This window comes from Ochlerotatus camptorhynchus, unplaced genomic scaffold (assembly GCF_037179485.1).
Source record: "Ochlerotatus camptorhynchus isolate MF236.1 unplaced genomic scaffold, CSIRO-AGI_Acam_v1.1 ptg000192l, whole genome shotgun sequence".
NCBI classification, from domain to species: Eukaryota; Metazoa; Arthropoda; class Insecta; order Diptera; family Culicidae; genus Ochlerotatus; species Ochlerotatus camptorhynchus.
Genome location: NW_027040682.1, coordinates 1,482,792 through 1,500,117, shown reverse-complemented (window position 1 = coordinate 1,500,117; position 17,326 = coordinate 1,482,792). Strand labels below are relative to the sequence as shown.

The window sequence follows — 17,326 nt, the reverse complement described above, 5'->3', positions numbered from 1 at the left end:
CCTACTAATCGGCCTCGGGTGTAAAAATAACGATCAAATTTATTAGTTTTGTACATTTGTTCATCAATGTATGGCCTCCTGCAAGTTAGAAAAATGGCTCCGAAAAGAACGTGTTAAATTATAGATATAAAGAAATACAGCTTGAAATTCGAGTAATTGTCATGGTTGAAGGAAAAATATAGTTTTAACTACCTACGCAATAACAGATAGAAACATAGAGTAACACAGATAGGTACGTTTAGAATAGAGGGTGCTCCATGGGGTGAGGGGACTTCACATGTAGATGAGGAAGTCCTTTCGCCCGGTGACGGCTTCGGCCAACCGTTTGCCCGCTTCCGTCGGAGCGCTAAAGGCAACCTCGTCGTAGCTCATTTGATAGCCGAAAATAAAGTGCGACTTCATGACGGTGAGCAGGGTCCGGGCAATTCCGTGGCCACGGAAGCCAGGCGAAACCCATACCCGAGAGATTCCGCATCTGCGGAAAAACGAAATTACGCTAAGTATTACGGTCTACGTTAGAATCTAGAAGAGTAACATACTTCGCTGGATAGGTCTCCATCGTACAGCAATCGATCGACCCTTCAGTCCCTTCGATCGTCAGCAGTCGGTTGGCGTTCTGCAGCGGTTGTACAACACAAATTCCGAGAATCGTACCGCGTGCAACGGCCAAATAGACAACCGAACCCATGACCAACCGGCAGGGTTCCACGAAGCCAAGCTCTCGATCTACAACTGCCAACACTTCCTGCACCTTTTGCAGCTTGTGCTTTCCGGCAGTCATTCCAATGACCAACACCCTTCCGGTGATGTCCCATTCCGGGATGTGGCCTGCCACTACTTCGCTGCTCCAACCTGCGAATCTAAGAACATGCAAAGAACTGTGATAGTTTTCATGAATCAACTCTTCCTCCGGTTCGTGAACACTGTAGACCAAACCACATTCCGGGCACTGTTGGGCACCGTACTCCTTCTGACCGGCATCGATCTGGTACTGATTGGAGCCGACGCCCCTGGCCGTTCGCAGTCGCTTCGGTTTCCTCCGAATTACATCGAATAGAGTGTTGCAGTAAGCATCCTGGGTAGCGTGGAATTGCGCTTGAAGCGTTCTCTGGTGATCTTTGCAGAAGATTGGAAACAGCCTGTGGTTCGACTGTGATTCTTCCCTTAACTGATCTGAAACTGGGAAATCGGAAATGTCGGTTAGTTTGACTACTTTTTAGACGAGTGCACACGATTTTTACTATTGAAGCTTTTCGTTATGGTCAGCGACGAGGTCATGGTCCGGATCTGCGTCGTGGGAGATTCCTGGTATTCTGTTTGCATGCAATTATCCTCGTGAAATGGGATTTCACGGGAACTGCTGCAACTATCTTCGGAAGTAGAGCTGGCTCCGTTCAGCAGCGGTGACAATCGATCCACGTAGATAACGTTGGGCTGCACTGCAATTGGTTCGTCGTTGCTGATTTCGCTTTGCAATGCGTCGATGATTTCGATTTGTACAGTTGCTTCGGGTTTATCGGGGAGAGGCGGTTCGGTGACGGAGGTCCCGCAGGGAGCGGATTGACCGGTACAAACAGGATCCAATTCCACCTGGGAACCGGTCAGTTTGTTGATGATGTCGTCCACTTCCAGCTGCTCGGAGGCAAAGTCGAATTCTGCAAATGAATGATCAAGAATGAAACAAGCGTTGGAAATGATTTCTGTTCTGTTGACTCCTGTTTCCAGATCATCCACCAAGTGTTATTGAAAGCTGATAATTTTCAAACACAAACTTCTCCTAATAAATCAAATCAGAAAGCCATATTCAAACCCATTGAACAAACTTACCCTCCTCAAACAACGACCGGTACTTCCGCTTCTTCTGTTTGGTCGGTTTTAACGAAATTTGGCCGCCCTTGCGCACCGTGGCCAACACATTGTTGACCACCTTGTACTCCCGCTTGATCCGCCGGCTGGAGCTGGACTTGAAGAACTTTCTCCCTCCAACTTCCGGCTTGGCTTCGTCGTCATGGCTGTCGTTTGCCTCCTCGAAACTGCCACCCGGCTCTTCCTCGCTGGCAGACTCTTCCGATTCTCGGTCATCTTCGTACCGCGTGCCATTCGCCAGGTCCACCAGCGACTTGGACAACGACAGCGGTCTTGCCAGTTCGATCGGATTCCGACTCCTTGTCAGGATCTTCTTGATACGCTCAATATGCTGCTTCATCGGTTCAAGTTTCTGCGGACTACTGGGTGCAGATTTACTCTGAACTGGTTTCTTGGCTGGTGGTGGAGGTTGCTTCGCCAACAGAGAAGCAGTCGATTCTAGGATTTGACTGGTGGAGAGCTTTTTGACCGTTGCCTTGGTCGTTTTGACGGTAGGCTTTTTGATTTTGTGAAAAACGCCACGGTTAAAGTTTCCTAGTCGGATTGAATTGTTACGCTTCTTGGCGGGTTGACGCTTTCGAGGGTTGCTCGTCGCTCGCCTTTGGGGTAATCTGCCGTACGAAATCGACGAATATGTTTGAATGGGTTTCGTAACTGGCTTCTGAATAGCGTCTGGGCTTGCATTTGAAGAATAGAACGACTTGGTGGAGATTGGCCGAATGTCGTTGAAGGAAAGCGAAGTTCTAGCTCGACTCTCGCTGGATAATTCTAAAGAAGAATTAGCCTTACGGCCATCAGTGGGAGTGGAAGTATTCTCCAGAAAACTCATCTTCCTAAAGGAAGTTCTTGGCTCTTTCTTTTGACCAGCTGCATCGCTTAGGCCAGGCGTCTTTAGAATGGGGTTCTTCTTGTCTACGATATTTAGATCCGAACTCATCAGCATGGACAAGCTATTCGAGTTGGTTTCATCCAGTAGAGCAGATTCCGCTTGAGCTTGCATAATTGGCGTGCCATTAGGAAAAGACAGACGGGTTTCTTCATCCATAATTTGATTCTCCTTGTCGTAAGTAGCCGGGATGATTTCGTATCGATCCGAGTGTGAGAAACGACGTTCGAAATCTGGGGATAGCGATCGATCGCTGTCCGGTGAATCGTTCCCCAAGATGTTCCGGAATGAAGTGATGTTTAGCACTGCAAAAAAAAGAAACTTTATAACCATCTCCTATCGACTATAGTCGCTATATTTATAGTCTGGCGGATAGTATTTATATATTGTAGACCAACAATTGAAAAGGTACCATCTACTTTTATAAACAAAACCAAACGCAAATTAACAGCATCATCGGATAGGGGAAACTTTCCCCAAGCCGAAGATGATGTTGGTTTGCGTAGCCGAGCCTTGGTTCCCGAAGTTTTTTTCCACAAAAGCTGATGTGCTCTTTTCTGTTGTTGATCGTGAAATGCTCGATTGGTTCCGGTATTTGACAGCTCAATTTGTTCCCGAGATTCTATCCGCCAGACTATAAATATAGCGACTATACTATCGACCGGTAGCGGAAGTGAAACTCACCTTTCATCGGACCCCTCTTCGGACTGTTGCTGAACTTGAGCGGACTCATCGGTCCCAGATCCGAGTCCTCTTCTGGATTCCGACCCAAATCACGGGATTCCGTCACAAACAACGATTTCTTTCGATCGGACATTTTCGGAGTTGGCACATACCTCGACCGAGTCAATGCCCGATTTTCACTCCGCGGAGTTTCCATCCCTTCAGCTGACCGGAATGGCATCTTTTACCTAACATCGATCAAATAAAACGCTGTTTTCCTCTACCTAGTTTTCCAACGACAAACAACACCAATTTATTGCCTCATTTCAATCACTTTTACAAACAAAAATTTTTAACGAGCAACTGAAACAGCACCAAAAAGCAGATTGTAAATAAAAAGACAATCCTTTTGGCGGAATTTTTTGACATTACAAACGCGCAAATGACAAACACGCTATTGCAAAACTCCCCAAATTTGAGTAGGATTAACTCATTCTGCTAAAGTGGAGCTACTCAAAAAGGAGTAAATTAAAAAATAATTGACAAGTTGACATATGAACAACATCGATCGTATTAAGGTCGATGTTGTTCATATGTCAACTTGCCACTCACAACTTTTAGACACATTTTTAAGTAGCTTCACTTTTGTCCAATGAGTAAATCCTACTCAATTTTGAGCTGTTTTGAAATAGCGTGGACCCACAAACGCGAGAGCTCGCCGCTTGGATGCGATACTAGCGGTTTGTTTACCATAACAATCATCAGCCATCATCATTATTGGTCGAATCGAATCGAGATTATCAGTAATATCCTTCAGCACCGCCCCCCGAGCCGTATCATCTTTCCATGGCATTCACCTGCTCTTCCACGTATTCCAGCTTCTCCGCTGCCTGCTGGATTGCCTCGTACTGGTAGTTCAAGTGCTGGAAGATGATTTCCATCTTTTTCAGATTCTGAATACTGTTGTCTACGGTGCTCTCGTGATAGGCAAAGTTCTTGGCCGCCTGCATGAGGATTTCATTCGACTTGGAACCACGAACGATTTGCCGGGCCACCGAGGAGGCATTGTTAACGTTGACGGCAACCCGGTCGGCCAGGCGGCGCTTGGAATCGCTGAACAGATTCTTGGCGCTGCTACTGGAAGCGGAAGTCATCCTCTGCTTTATCACCAGTGTGCACTGAAATCGAGATTAGGGAGAACAATTCGAAAATAATAACATAAAATAAGGTAATTAATTAGGTAAGCTAGTAATAAACTATATAATTTACCTGTTCTAATACACAATCTTAAACCTCAACAAAGATCTTTAGCAAGAACTTTCAGCACTAAATCGAAGCTGATGGTAAATTTTTTTCTTCAAAACATTAATGATGGTTTCATCATCATAATACATAATGTCAAAAGGGGTCTCACGACGATCCGTGATGATGGCTCTCACTGTAACTGGCAAGGTTGAAAATGGGTGAAAATGTACCCATTTTGAATTGGGTTGTTAAGGGGTATTGAGGTAAATATTACGCTTTTCCCACCAAACTGGACAAAATTAAGCGCGATTTCACTTTTTAAAAAGTGTGATAAAAGTGCACGTTTATGTCAAATCGTTTTGTTGTCTTCGGTGCACTTATTCCTTCTGGAGCAAGAATAAGTGCTCCGAAGATAACAAAACGATATGCCGTAAACGTGCATTTGTATCAAACTTTTTGCACTTTGGAGCAGTCCAGTTTCAGTTGCAACCCTCGTTGCAACCAACAATACATATTCGTTATCTGCATTAGAAATGGAACCGAACTCCAAAATTTTATCAATTTAGGTACACTGGAACTATTTTAAATAAGAGCGATTACATTAGCAAAAATCATTATCTAAGCACCCCTTGGTGGGACGTTGTATGTGAGCGAGCTGTCAACGAATAGATTTAGCAACCGGTGAACACTCGTGTTTATTTCAGTTACCATGGAGACGTAATTTGTGATTAGCCCCGGTCCCTTTCAAATTGTATCATTATTTATGAACGGCCTTATATATGAAATGACGTTTCACATTAGTGATGTCCGATTTTCATTCGAATAATCGTTTAATCGATTAACGAACCGAAAAGTAAACTATTTATAATCGGTTAGATCATGCCGATATAAGCATTAACATCTCCACAGGATTATCACCGATCGTTTCAAACATGTGCTGCACTCTCATTGGTGGAAAAATGGCAGCACAGATGGGATACGTTTGGTAACGATCAGTAATGAGAATTTCTACTATTTTTTGTTAAGATGATTGGACAAAATCACTGATAGAATGATTTACAACAGCCGCTATTCTTTTTTGCTCGTTAGAAGTCATTTGAAGTTGATGTAGCAGTTCTCTGTTGCCAAGTGAAAAGAAAGGGAATCTTTCGAAAACCGTGATGCGAGTTCAACTGTTTTTCTCTTGGCGTGACTCATTATACACCGACTCTAATAAAAATGAGCGCAAAATTTCATCTCTTCCGAGGGGGCAGCAAAACCACAAAATTACCTTGAATACGGGGGTTCTCATTGGATGAAAGGGAACCGTGAAAGAAGACACTAATAGCGAATTCGTTTATCATGCAGTTCCAACCTGGATCGGGTATAAAGATTGGGTCTGCTTGTTTTCTGACAAACGTCAGTTTGCTCGTTTGTTTTTAAAACCTAGCTCAGGTTGAGGTTCGCATTGACAAAAAGTTCGGTTTCGCACTGGGTTGGAACTGGTTCCAACCCCGATAATAAACGAATTCGCTATAAAATAGACAGTTTTTCTTCCGACAGTTTCATCTTACACACTTAAATGTTTTCGCCGAGATTCCAACAGCCGAGTAATTCTGCAATTTACTTTGCTGAGATTCAGTCAAACAATTGCCGAGACTCAGCTAACAAATAACATTTTGCTGAGATATCGGCTAACAAACAGATATTTTGCAGAGATATCAGCAAAAGTGAATGCCGAAGTAATCGACTGTTGGAGATTTTACCGAGCTAGATTAAGTGTGTAGTATTCATCTTTGGATCGAGCTTTGGATTTAGTGTCAACGATCAAAAATTGAAATCTTGATTTAAAAATCGAGATGAATGTCTACGGGATCGTAGCAACAATCAATACGAAACTAACGATTTTAAATTGGCTCACCACTTTAGTAGCCTATTGGTCCCAAGCAAACGATTAACGTACCCTATTCTAGTTGAAATTCTATTACTAAACTATGTTTGTTTTGATTCGCTATGAAAGTTTGACAGATAACACCAGGGGTGTGTGGATTCATGCAGAACATGCAGAGGTGAGTGAAATAGCTTGGGACTGCTTGGGACCGTTGTTCTGGTACTGAGTGAGCCAAAAATAATAATGATTTTCTTCGGGACCCAGTGGTCTTAGAGTTACCTCTATGATCGTAGTACTCAGAAAACGAAAGTAAAGTAAAAAACCCAATTGGGTTCTTTAATGGTATTGAGGTAAATGCATATTCGTAATCTGCATTAAAAATGGAAGCCAAACCCAAAATTTCATAAATTTTGGTACACTCGAACTATTTTAAATAAGTACGATTACATTTGCAAAAATCACCTTATTCGCGCCCCTCGGTGTTACTTTGTATGTGAGCGAGCTGCCAGTTTGTCAGTTTAGTGTCAAACAGTGAAGTAATTATTTTGCTTTGAATCTTGATTTAAAAATCGAGATGAAAGAGTGTGGGTTCGAAAAAAATATCGCTGTGCTCAGAAAACGAAGCTCTTTCAGATGATATATAAAAACAGATATATTTTCCAAAATTAAAGAACCCAATTAAAGCATACTTTAAGCCGGGACGGGACTTGACAATCGAGTTGCTCAAGGCCCCAGTGCAGTGACAGCGGAAGCGGAACGGCAGTGGTAAAGACCGATCTGAGTATGCCTACTTCATCTTCTCTTCATCTTGTTCGCATTTCAAGCTTATTGCATATCGCATATTAGCTTATTGCGTGCTCTCAACTTAGTGTTCTAGATGCACTTCCACAGTTATTAATTGAGAGCTTTCGATGCCTGTACCATTTTTGCATTGGTATAATTGTGTGGCAAGTCCAATCATACTTCTATGCCCAGGGAAGTCGAGAAATTTTCCAACCCGAAAAATTCCTAGACCGAACTGAGAATCGAACCCATGGTCTTGCTTTGTAGCTGCGCCTTTACCGACTGAGCTAAGGGAAGCCCCAGTATGCCTACTTGTCGGATTGAAAACTAGTTAGAACCAAATCGACTGTCAAACTTTCCGTTTCCGTTCCGCTTCCGCCCACATTGCGCTTGGGCATTCACTCTTCTTAATTTTTTTTTTTTTTACGTTGGATAACGTCTTTCGGCAACATACGGGGGTACAAAATTGAAAACAGTCATTTTGGATGCGTTACGAAAAATTAAAAGATATTGAACGATAATAACTCAATCGTCTCTCGATAGATTTACGAGATAATGGCATCAATCGATTGGAAATATTTCTAGCAATTTGTGAATGTTTCAAAACTATTGATTTCATTCTGTAAACTATTGAAAAATGGTTAAAAGTAAACCATTGTCTAAAGATGGTGAAAATTGATTGATTTTTTGTATATTCTTATACTTTCTCCAACCATCAGATGCGCGTATCTGACACCTCTGATATTTTCTGTTCTACTATATAAGCGTCCAACAAGGTCGCCCGTTCCAGCTGCTGCAGTTCTCAGTCGGTCGTATTCACCGTCTGCTCCGCAAGGGCAACTACGCCGAGCGCGTTGGAAAAATGGCCCTTTTCAGGGCCACAACATTATCAAAAAAGTTGGAAGGGTTGTATACTAGATACGACCGCAGGGTTGGCGTTGGATAATGTCTGTTATGTGTTGTATTTAATTGTGTATATTAGATTTTAGGAATATTCCTTAATAACTCTTTTGCGAAAGTTTGGTGGCCCTGAAAAGGGCCGTTTTGTTGGGCTGATGTTGTTGGGTTTGCTCTACTCTGTCGCCCTGGAGGAGCTTTGGAATGATGTTGGTAGTTCGAAGACAGACAGCATCTCCCCTTCCAGCGTTCCCACACCCCAGTACACGCAGAGAAATGGCTTTTAAATTCAAAAATAAACCGCTTTGAATTCAACAAAAATTATTATAGAATCAGGGCCTAATAGTAATTTTCTTTGAATCAACAATATTTGTTATTAGTTTCAAAGCAAATGTTTGTTGATTTTACAATCAAGCTTCCATATGACTGTGAGTAGATTCAATAACATTTTTATTTGAATCTATCATATGAATTTTTGAAACAAAGCAATTATTTTTATTTCAATGATGCGCTTCTTTTTTGAAACAAAAAAAAATCTTTTTGATTAAAAAAAATGGTTTTTTGTTTTTAAGAAACCTTTTGTTGATTCTAATAACTTGATTTACCGTAATATTTAAATTTTTATTGGCCCTATTATGTAAGTCGAGTCGAGCGTCACTTCTGCTTACTGGTCTATTTTGGTTTTACAGAAGTAATAACAAAATAGACCAGCGACCAGAAGTGTCACTCGACTCGATTTACATAGTAGGGCCCTATTGTTTAACTAAAACTTTCATGATACTTTTTGGTTTTCAAACAATATTTATTATATTTACATAATTACAGCATCTAAATAACAATCTTTCTTCTATTTTATGCAGATTGATTGTACACATTTCAAGAATGTTAATGTTGGTGATAACTGTTCTTTCAGTTGTTTTGTTAACTTCAAATGACTGCAAATGATCGTGAAATTTACGGGACAGAACCCTGAAACAAATCAATATTAGTTGCTCATCGTTATCTAATATTATTTTGTCTAACTCATAAATGCTGATGAGATTACGCTGCCTAATGTAAAAATACACATTCTTCATGAAAATCATCCCTTGCTTTTTAAATCTATCCACATATCGTATAGCATCATCATTAATCGTATCGTAAGTAGTTAAGAGGTGTTTATATTCTTCAAATAGTGGTGACATAGTTATTTTCGAATCCCGTAAATCTATTTCTGGTTCCAAAAAGCTACCATTTAACACGCTGGACGCAAATTTGAATCCGGCCTTAATTGCTAGAGATTTACACAAATTTATCTTGTTGTTAGTAGCTCTACTATACTGTTTTGAATCTCGATGTTTTGCTTCTCCTCGCATAGCCCATTGATGCCTAGGAGCACCTGATTGCATAACAAATGTAGCATAATGTAATAAATTATGATGTTTGATATGCAGGTTGATACCAACTCTCCTGTAGAGAAAGTAAACAAAGACTTTGATTAGTGTGAGTTGTTGTTGATACATTAATCAAACTTGGATTTCGTATATGCAGAGAGCTAATAAGATTGCAGCTGAAAGCTGGATTAACAATAGAAAAGGGCCCATCAGCATTTGTAAACAAACCGTTCTTAAGCCCTTGCCTGACAAAGCGAAGGCCGCCCACGCAAACCAACAACATCATCGTGTAGAGGAATCTTTCCCCTACCCGATTATGGTGTTGATATTAAGAACGGTCCAAGTGATGTTTTATTAAATAATTACTTATAATTAGTGCATAGCTGAAAAAAAGCAAAATAAGTAAAATCTTACCTGTGGTTCACTTGGAAACAGTAAACACAACTCAACTGCTCTGTCTTGCAATTCGGAGGCAGTTAGCTTTGAAAAACGGTCTTTAAAACCGTCTACCACGATTTGTGTTATGATGCGCTTGTCAGATCTTGTCAGAAGTTTGTTCGTTTGATATTTTGTTAGAATTGCCTTGCCTCTTGCAGATGTTTGCAGCAAATAAGTTGCTGTACAGTCAGCTCTTGTTACGTCTGGTTCATGAATGGCGAGAAGCGTAGGTGGAAAAGGCGACGGCGCTGATTCAGCCAACGGCGGAAGATTCTGGTTAAAAGGAATAAGACATTGCTGATTTGATTCTTTTAATAAATTACGGTTTACTCACCAGGCTTTTTCTCCATGCATTGATTCCGTGGATGCATTTAGTTCTTTCCGCTAAAAATGGCTGCTGGATTAGTTCCTCCACTTCCTTCCGTTCGATAAACTTCAGAATATCGACAGTGTATCGGTTTGCTGGAATAATCACAAATATTAGAATCTTCATAGTACATATAATATAAATTTTCTTACCAATGAAAGCACAAACTACAGCATCGCACAACTCAAACGATTTCAATAATTTTAACACTTCCAATTCATCCACACCTAGCGTTTCCACTTCCAACTCTTCAATGACGACTTCTTCCGACGAGTCCATTTTTCCGTTTGCGTGATTTAATAAAATGGCGGAGATCATATCATTTTCAAAGGCATATTTTTTGAATCTAAAACCAAGATCTTTGTTTCTAATGTAAATATTTTAGAACCAATTCTGCCCTGTATTAGAATCAAATAAACATATTTATTGATTTGACAAAAATTTTGCATTTGAATCAAAGCGTTAATATTTTTGATTCTAATATGCCGTATTTTTCTGCGTGTATAGTCCCCAAATTTAAGTGTAACTGTGATATTCTGGATAGAAATTGTCTTCAAAACTAACTCTTTGTCGAATTATTGGTGGCCCTGAAAAGGGCCGTTTTGGTTGTGGTTTTGGAATTATAGACTGAATAAATGATTATGTTTGAAAAATTTCAGTTTTTGCTCCGATCAACAACCATACGGGGCAATATGAGCACCCTAGTAAAAGTTAAGGTTTTGACAGGTTTTCACTAGAAAATAACATGCAGGAATCAAGTGAAATAGAAACATAAGTTCTTTTAGCAACAGTTACGTGTATTGCTCGCTGTAGAACCAGCGGATCAGTAAAATGTAATATAGTGAATGCGATGCTTGTTTTCTTGACTGCATATCTTATAATATTCTAGAGATTTTGAGCTAATGTTACATTTCCATTATTATCTTAGACATGTAATTGAATTTTGATACGGTTTTCATGGAGATGCATATTAGAAGCATTTTCAACAAGTTTGTAAAAAAAATAGATTGAGTTAATAGGTATTATGCCCAAACGAACGGTGGCCCATCTCGCCCCGTATGGTCTTCTTGCCCCCATCGCCTCTATTGGACTGAATTCGGAAACGCTCATGTCCAACCGGTTTTCGTTTTGGGCTGGAAATTCTCTAAAGCAACATATTTAAAAAATCTGGGAAAATCCGGAACATAATTAAAAATTCTTGAAATAAACGTAATAACATATAAGTGATATCTGGGTAAGTATCTGGCAAGACGATTGCAAATCTGGAAAATCAAATAAATCAGGAATACTGGCAACGCTGTCTCGTTTCATGCCCGTAGAGACAACCGACACTCATCCCATTTTCAGTATTTTGCTACCCACAGTGTTTATTGTACCGTCCCTGTATTCATAATATGCTACTCGACGCAGGTATAAAACCACCCTCGACGGTCGAAATTTCATCATTACAGTTTCAGCATCGAACTGTTCGTTTCGTTCACAATTTGTCTGGACGTAGAGAAGGAGGCAAAGTCCCGTTCGAGCCGCGCAGTTTCCAGTCGGTCGTATTCACCGTCCACTCCGAAAGGGCAACTATGCCGAGCGTGTTGGAGCCGGTGCTCCCGTCTACCTGGCTGCCGTGATGGAGTATCTGGCCGCTGAAGTTCTCGAGTTAGCAGGAAATGCCGCTCGTGACAACAAGAAAACCCGAATTATCCCACGTCACCTGCAGTTGGCCATCCGCAACGACGAAGAGCTGAACAAACTTCTCTCCGGAGTGACCATCGCTCAGGGTGGTGTCCTGCCAAACATCCAGGCCGTCCTGTTGCCCAAGAAGACCGAAAAGAAGGCCTAAATTCGATTGAAGTTCCCACCCTTTAACAAAATCCGTCCTTTTCAGGACGACCAATTTGATGGTAAAGAGTTTCGTTTTCAAAACAGTTTCCTTCGTGGTGCGCAAGGAGTGATAAAATGAATCCATTAAAAACATGGTTGAATCTTTCTGTCATGCTCTCCCTAGTTAATTGATATCCTCATCGAGTAAGTTCGATGATGGTTGATTAGTGTAGGCGTGTCTTGAATTCCAAGAAATTAACCAGTGCAGTGTTATCATTCCATCCATATCTAAAATTAAACTAACGACTACATTTTCAATAGCGCCCTACAATATCCATCAGTACCGTCCCAACGACGCGTTCATATAGATAAGATTGGTAAATAGCAGATTTTTAGCGATGGGCCCAATCTTAGATCCATTTTCCCTACCTTGCAGAGCTGCGGTGGTCCTGGACTTATGGCCTACATTGATGCAGCGGAATGAAATTCATTAGCAAATTACGGTTGAGATTTCAGAAATGATCGTGGTGTGCGTATTGTTCCTTCATTGCTCAACATTTACCGTTACCGTTGGGACTTCCGGTCTTCTTTGCTCAGTCAACCGGTTAATCGTATTGAAGCGATACTTCTAGATTATTATTACGCCTATACTGTGGGCTCATAGAACAATAAAACCGAGCCTGGAATACTAAAGTAGAACATTCTACCAACATATAGAGTCCAAGAGATTCCTTCAAAAAGGCACAATATATGCGACCGAAACTTCGGATGAAATCCAAACAGATATTTTGAGAGGAACCAGTCGATCACAATCCTCTTATTGAGTTTAACCGGTATTATCAGAGCAATAAGACGCGTTAACCACGAATCCTTGGGAATGACGGTGACACGCTTCATATGGATGACGAATCGTCCTCATCTCATCCTCAGAAAATGGTACCCATTATTTTAATCGGCATCCTTTTGAAAAATTCCCCTCACAAAAAGGCTTTTCATGTACTGCCAGAGGGTAGGGGGAGAGGGGCAATTTAATTATTACTAAAATGAACGAAATTTACGATGTGCGCTTCCTTCGTGCAAACTTTATTTTGATTGCCGAAGCACACTCAAAAAATTTACCACATAGGTATCTAATGGATGAAACCATGTGAATTTCACATAGCTAAAAATCCCACCACAAAATCACATGAATATCAGGAGGCCGATGAAAGTCATGAAAAAAGTGTCGGAAAGGCATTAGAAAATTAATCGTTAAACTCTTTCTTGATAATGTTGTGGCCCTGAAAAGGGCCATTTTTCCAACGCGCTTGGCGTAGTTGCCCGGTGAATACGACCGACTGAGAACTGCAGCAGCTGGGCATTCCATGACGGCGGCCCAGTATACCGGAGTACTGGCACCAACGCACTCGGCGTAGTTGCCCTTTCGCCCCCAGGCTCTGCTGCCGCTGTTCTGCTGCCGTTGCTCTGCTTCCGCTGCTCTGCTGCTCTGCTGCTGGGTCGACGATCGGATAGACAATGATGGAACGGGCGACCTTGTTGGACGCTTATATAGTAGAACAGAAAATATCAGAGGTGTCAGATACTCTCATCTGATGTCTCAGTTGGAGAAAGTATAAGAATATAAAAAAATCAATCGATTTTCACCATCTTTAGACAATGGTTTACTTTTAACCATTTTTCAATAGTTTACAGAATGAAATCAATAGTTTTGAAACATTAAGTAAATTGCTAGAAATATTTCCAATCGATTGATGCCATTAACTCGTAAATCTATCGAGAGATGGTTGAGTTATTATCGTTCAAAATCTTTTAATTTTTCGTAACTCATCCAAAATGACTGTTTTCAATTTTGTACCCCCGTATGTTGCCGAAAGACGTTATCCAACGTCAAAAGAGTTTAACGTACGTATGCGAGTATCTGACACCTCTGATATTTTCTGTTCTACTATATAAGCGTCCAACAAGGTCGCCCGTTCCATCATTGTCAACAACATCAGCCCAACGAAACGGCCCTTTTCAGGGCCACCAAACTTTCGCAAAAGAGTTATTAAGGAATATTCCTAAAATATAATATACACAATTAAGTACAACACATAACAGACGTTATCCAACGCCAACCCTGCGGTCGTATCTAGTATACAACCCTTCCAATTTTTTAAGAATGCCCTTCGGAAAATTGTGCGTGGTGTTTGACGGAGTTGACCAATGATGACAGGAATGTAAAATATATTTTTTTCTATTTTAATTTGGATTTTATACTGAGTTTCTAACGCAGTCTAGAAGCTTGTACGTCATTTCTGCTCAACACAATAGAAATAACCATGAACAAAAAACAATATCCATCCCTTAAAACACGCCGTGCACTCAATTTTCCAACTTTCCTTTCGCAAATATAAACAATTTACAACGCCATTGACTTCAACATTGATTCCGGCATCACTGCCAGCCAGATTGATGCGATTGGAAGATTGCCGCAAAAGCTCAACGCAGATGTCACCACTGCATGATGATGATAATGTTGACAGACTGCATATAAAATTCGTGAAAATTAGCATTAAATCATAATTTTCATCAAGCCTGCGTGAAATCCTTCCAATATAACATTCGAATTCAAGAAGAAAACGTTTTTACGATCAGACTGATGTGCATCTTTGACTTTACCAGGTGAACTTTCATAAGATATATTCATTTCATTTCACGGCTCCATCAATGCTGCATCGTAAATATGATGGTAAACAGAAGAAAATTGCTCAATCACTCAAAATAAAGATGATTTGTCATCTTGTTATCACTTTGAAGACCATCTAGCACCATTTTATAGTACGGTGCGTGTTGAGTAAATCAAGTTCCGGTGCGTTGTCCGTCGAAAATTGTGAGTATCAATATGTTTGCTTAAAAAAGGCCAAAATGGACATTTATTGAATATTGGCGTCCTATACAACCAATTCCCTATTACCACCAGAATTACCACCTTTCCTAAGTAAATTCACTTAATTTCCACTTTCATCTTAGTGAAAATCACACATATTTACAATTTTCTGAAAAATGCAGCTGCGCTGGAGGTAACCTCTCCCTGTGGGTGCAAACTTGTTATGCATAATTTGCCATGAAAATATCTCCGATTCATACCGAAATAATAACAAATAGTTTTCAAACACGTTTTCTTACACGATTCAAGCAAAAGTTTCAACAGGAAATTATTAGTTTTTCTCTATGGACCGATTTGCCCCAAAAAGCGTCTGTTTTACTTGGAAAATTTGGAAACTATCCTCCTTCTAGTAGTTCTCACTTCGAAATGTACGTGGTGAAAGCTTGGAAAAGTTTCACTGTAAGACGCCAATCCCTGTCTTTTTTATTCCATGATTGCTACTGTCAAATCGACCAATCAGCAACTGGCTCGGATTTGACAGCAAATTGGCTCGAAATCGCTACCATTGTCAAGTCCCATCCCAGACTTTAAGCACCGACTAACCGACATGCAACTCAAACTTAACTCTTGATCAAGAATCCGTATCGGCCGATCAAAATGTGCAGCGATCCCATCTGTCAAAACCATAGACATTTTTTACCTAGATAAAAATAATTTGTCCGGAATAGATTGGACCCGAACCAACTCATACTTTTTTACGCGTGTTCGTGGCTAGGATAAACATTTTCCACAAACACGGCGGCAGATGTCAGTTTTGTGCCTTGATCAGAAATTTCATGGTACTTTGTATCACAGATAAACAGATGTAACTCTTCGTTCGAGATCTTCTTTTGTGCATTTAACGATTGGTTTGAATGTTATCGGTTCCGCGAACTACTCGCCGCAGCGCTGGCGTCGGATCACTTTGACGTTTCTATATATATCGGAATTACATTGATCGATATTACATTTTTTTTGCTGTGTAGTGTGCCAATTTAAAATCGTTAGTTTCGTATTGATTGTTGGTACAACCATAGAGGTAACTCTAAGACTACAAGGTCCCTAAGAAATGTGCTCAACTTTTTGGCTCAGCTCTGGTACTCTCTTCGGTCCCAAGCTAATCGATTCACCCCTCGAAACATAGAAAAATCCACTAACCCCTCATTTTATCTGTCAAACTTTCATAGCGAATCAAAACAAACATTGTGTAGTACTAGAATTTCGACTAGAATGGGATACGCGAGGGGGTACGTTAATCGTTTACTTGGGACCAATAAGCTAGTCAAGAAGTGACCCGAAAAAAAAATTACAGTGAAATTTTCAGTGGAAACAATGCTCTAACATTAATATTTATTGTCGACAATAAAAATGATTGTTAGAATGTTGTACTCTTCCGAAAACGGTAAAACTGCTACCTAGCTGTACAATGAATGTACATAATAAAATGTTGTTACAATGATTTTTATCGTTTTTTCATTTATTTTATTGTTAACATGATTCGATCATGAACAATAATGAACAACTCTATTACAATAAAAATTGTTGTTACATTAAATATTGGTGTATTTTCATTGTGGGTTACTTCACGAACAATAAAAATAAATCTGATTGAAGCATGCAGACTATGAGAGGGTCAGCAACACTGCCAATGTAATCAAGATATTTAGGCGCTGCTCGTATGGCTCTGGCTTTGACAGTTCGTTTGGCTCAAAACCAGGCAGTCTGCGTCCGCTCATATCTTATCCTAGACCCTCTCTAAAGCTTAATGGAGACCTTTTCCGTGCAGTCAATAATCATACAATAATAATAAAAAATTCCACCACTTGAAGATGTCAGGAAGGAACTCTCAGGTGGAAGCATATTTCATGGGCGATTCTCTCCAGTCGAATGCATTAACTTATCAACGACGCTCAACCACCAAGGAGACGTGACCTAGGGATATCGAGCGCAGGGGAGTTGGCCTGCCTTTCTCACAAGTTCCGGATCGAATCTCGATCCATAACCAGTAAAAAAAAGGACCACCCGTAACAGACATACCACCCCCTTCCCTTCCCGGGGCAATGTTTTATTTTTTCGATTTATTTTTAAAGTCGATAAAGTAGATCTGTCAAGCCAACACATACACTCTAAAGTACACTGTTATTTTTTTTAATCAATAAATTCGCCAACCAACAGTAAAATAACAATAATATATAATGTTATTGAAAAAAAATTA

The 17,326-nt window shown here is 40.4% G+C and overlaps 2 protein-coding genes across 2 annotated transcripts in view; both read right to left on the bottom strand.

Annotated features, from left to right (window-relative positions):
- BORCS7 (BLOC-1 related complex subunit 7) overlaps window positions 1-4,590 on the bottom strand; it is a 141,965-nt gene extending 137,375 nt beyond the window's left edge. The window contains exon 1 of the mRNA XM_065223440.1: window positions 4,172-4,590. Within this exon, the coding sequence (XP_065079512.1) occupies window positions 4,252-4,569 (318 nt within the window). The 5' untranslated portion in view covers window positions 4,570-4,590 and the 3' untranslated portion in view covers window positions 4,172-4,251. The remainder of the gene's footprint in view (window positions 1-4,171) is intronic.
- Window positions 15-3,957, bottom strand: eco (Establishment of cohesion). The gene is made up of 5 exons (XM_065223405.1): window positions 3,437-3,957; window positions 1,828-3,057; window positions 1,242-1,655; window positions 540-1,179; window positions 15-475 (listed from the first exon to the last, which is right to left on the bottom strand). The coding sequence occupies exons 1-5, from the start codon at window positions 3,654-3,656 to the stop codon at window positions 274-276; spliced, it is 2,706 nt and encodes a 901-aa protein (XP_065079477.1). The 5' UTR covers window positions 3,657-3,957; the 3' UTR covers window positions 15-273.
- Window positions 4,591-17,326: the final 12,736 nt, after the last annotated feature.

Bases quoted from the DNA above. Each gene is read 5' to 3' on its own strand.
- eco (XM_065223405.1), bottom strand. From the start codon at position 3,656: ATGCCATTCCGGTCAGCTGAAGGGATGGAAACTCCGCGGAGTGAAAAT. The intron at 3,058-3,436 runs GTGAGTTTCACT...TTTTTTTTGCAG, and splicing joins GAAGAGGGGTCCGATGAAAG to TGCTAAACATCACTTCATTC. The intron at 476-539 runs GTATGTTACTCT...GTTTTTCCGCAG, and splicing joins ATGGAGACCTATCCAGCGAA to ATGCGGAATCTCTCGGGTAT.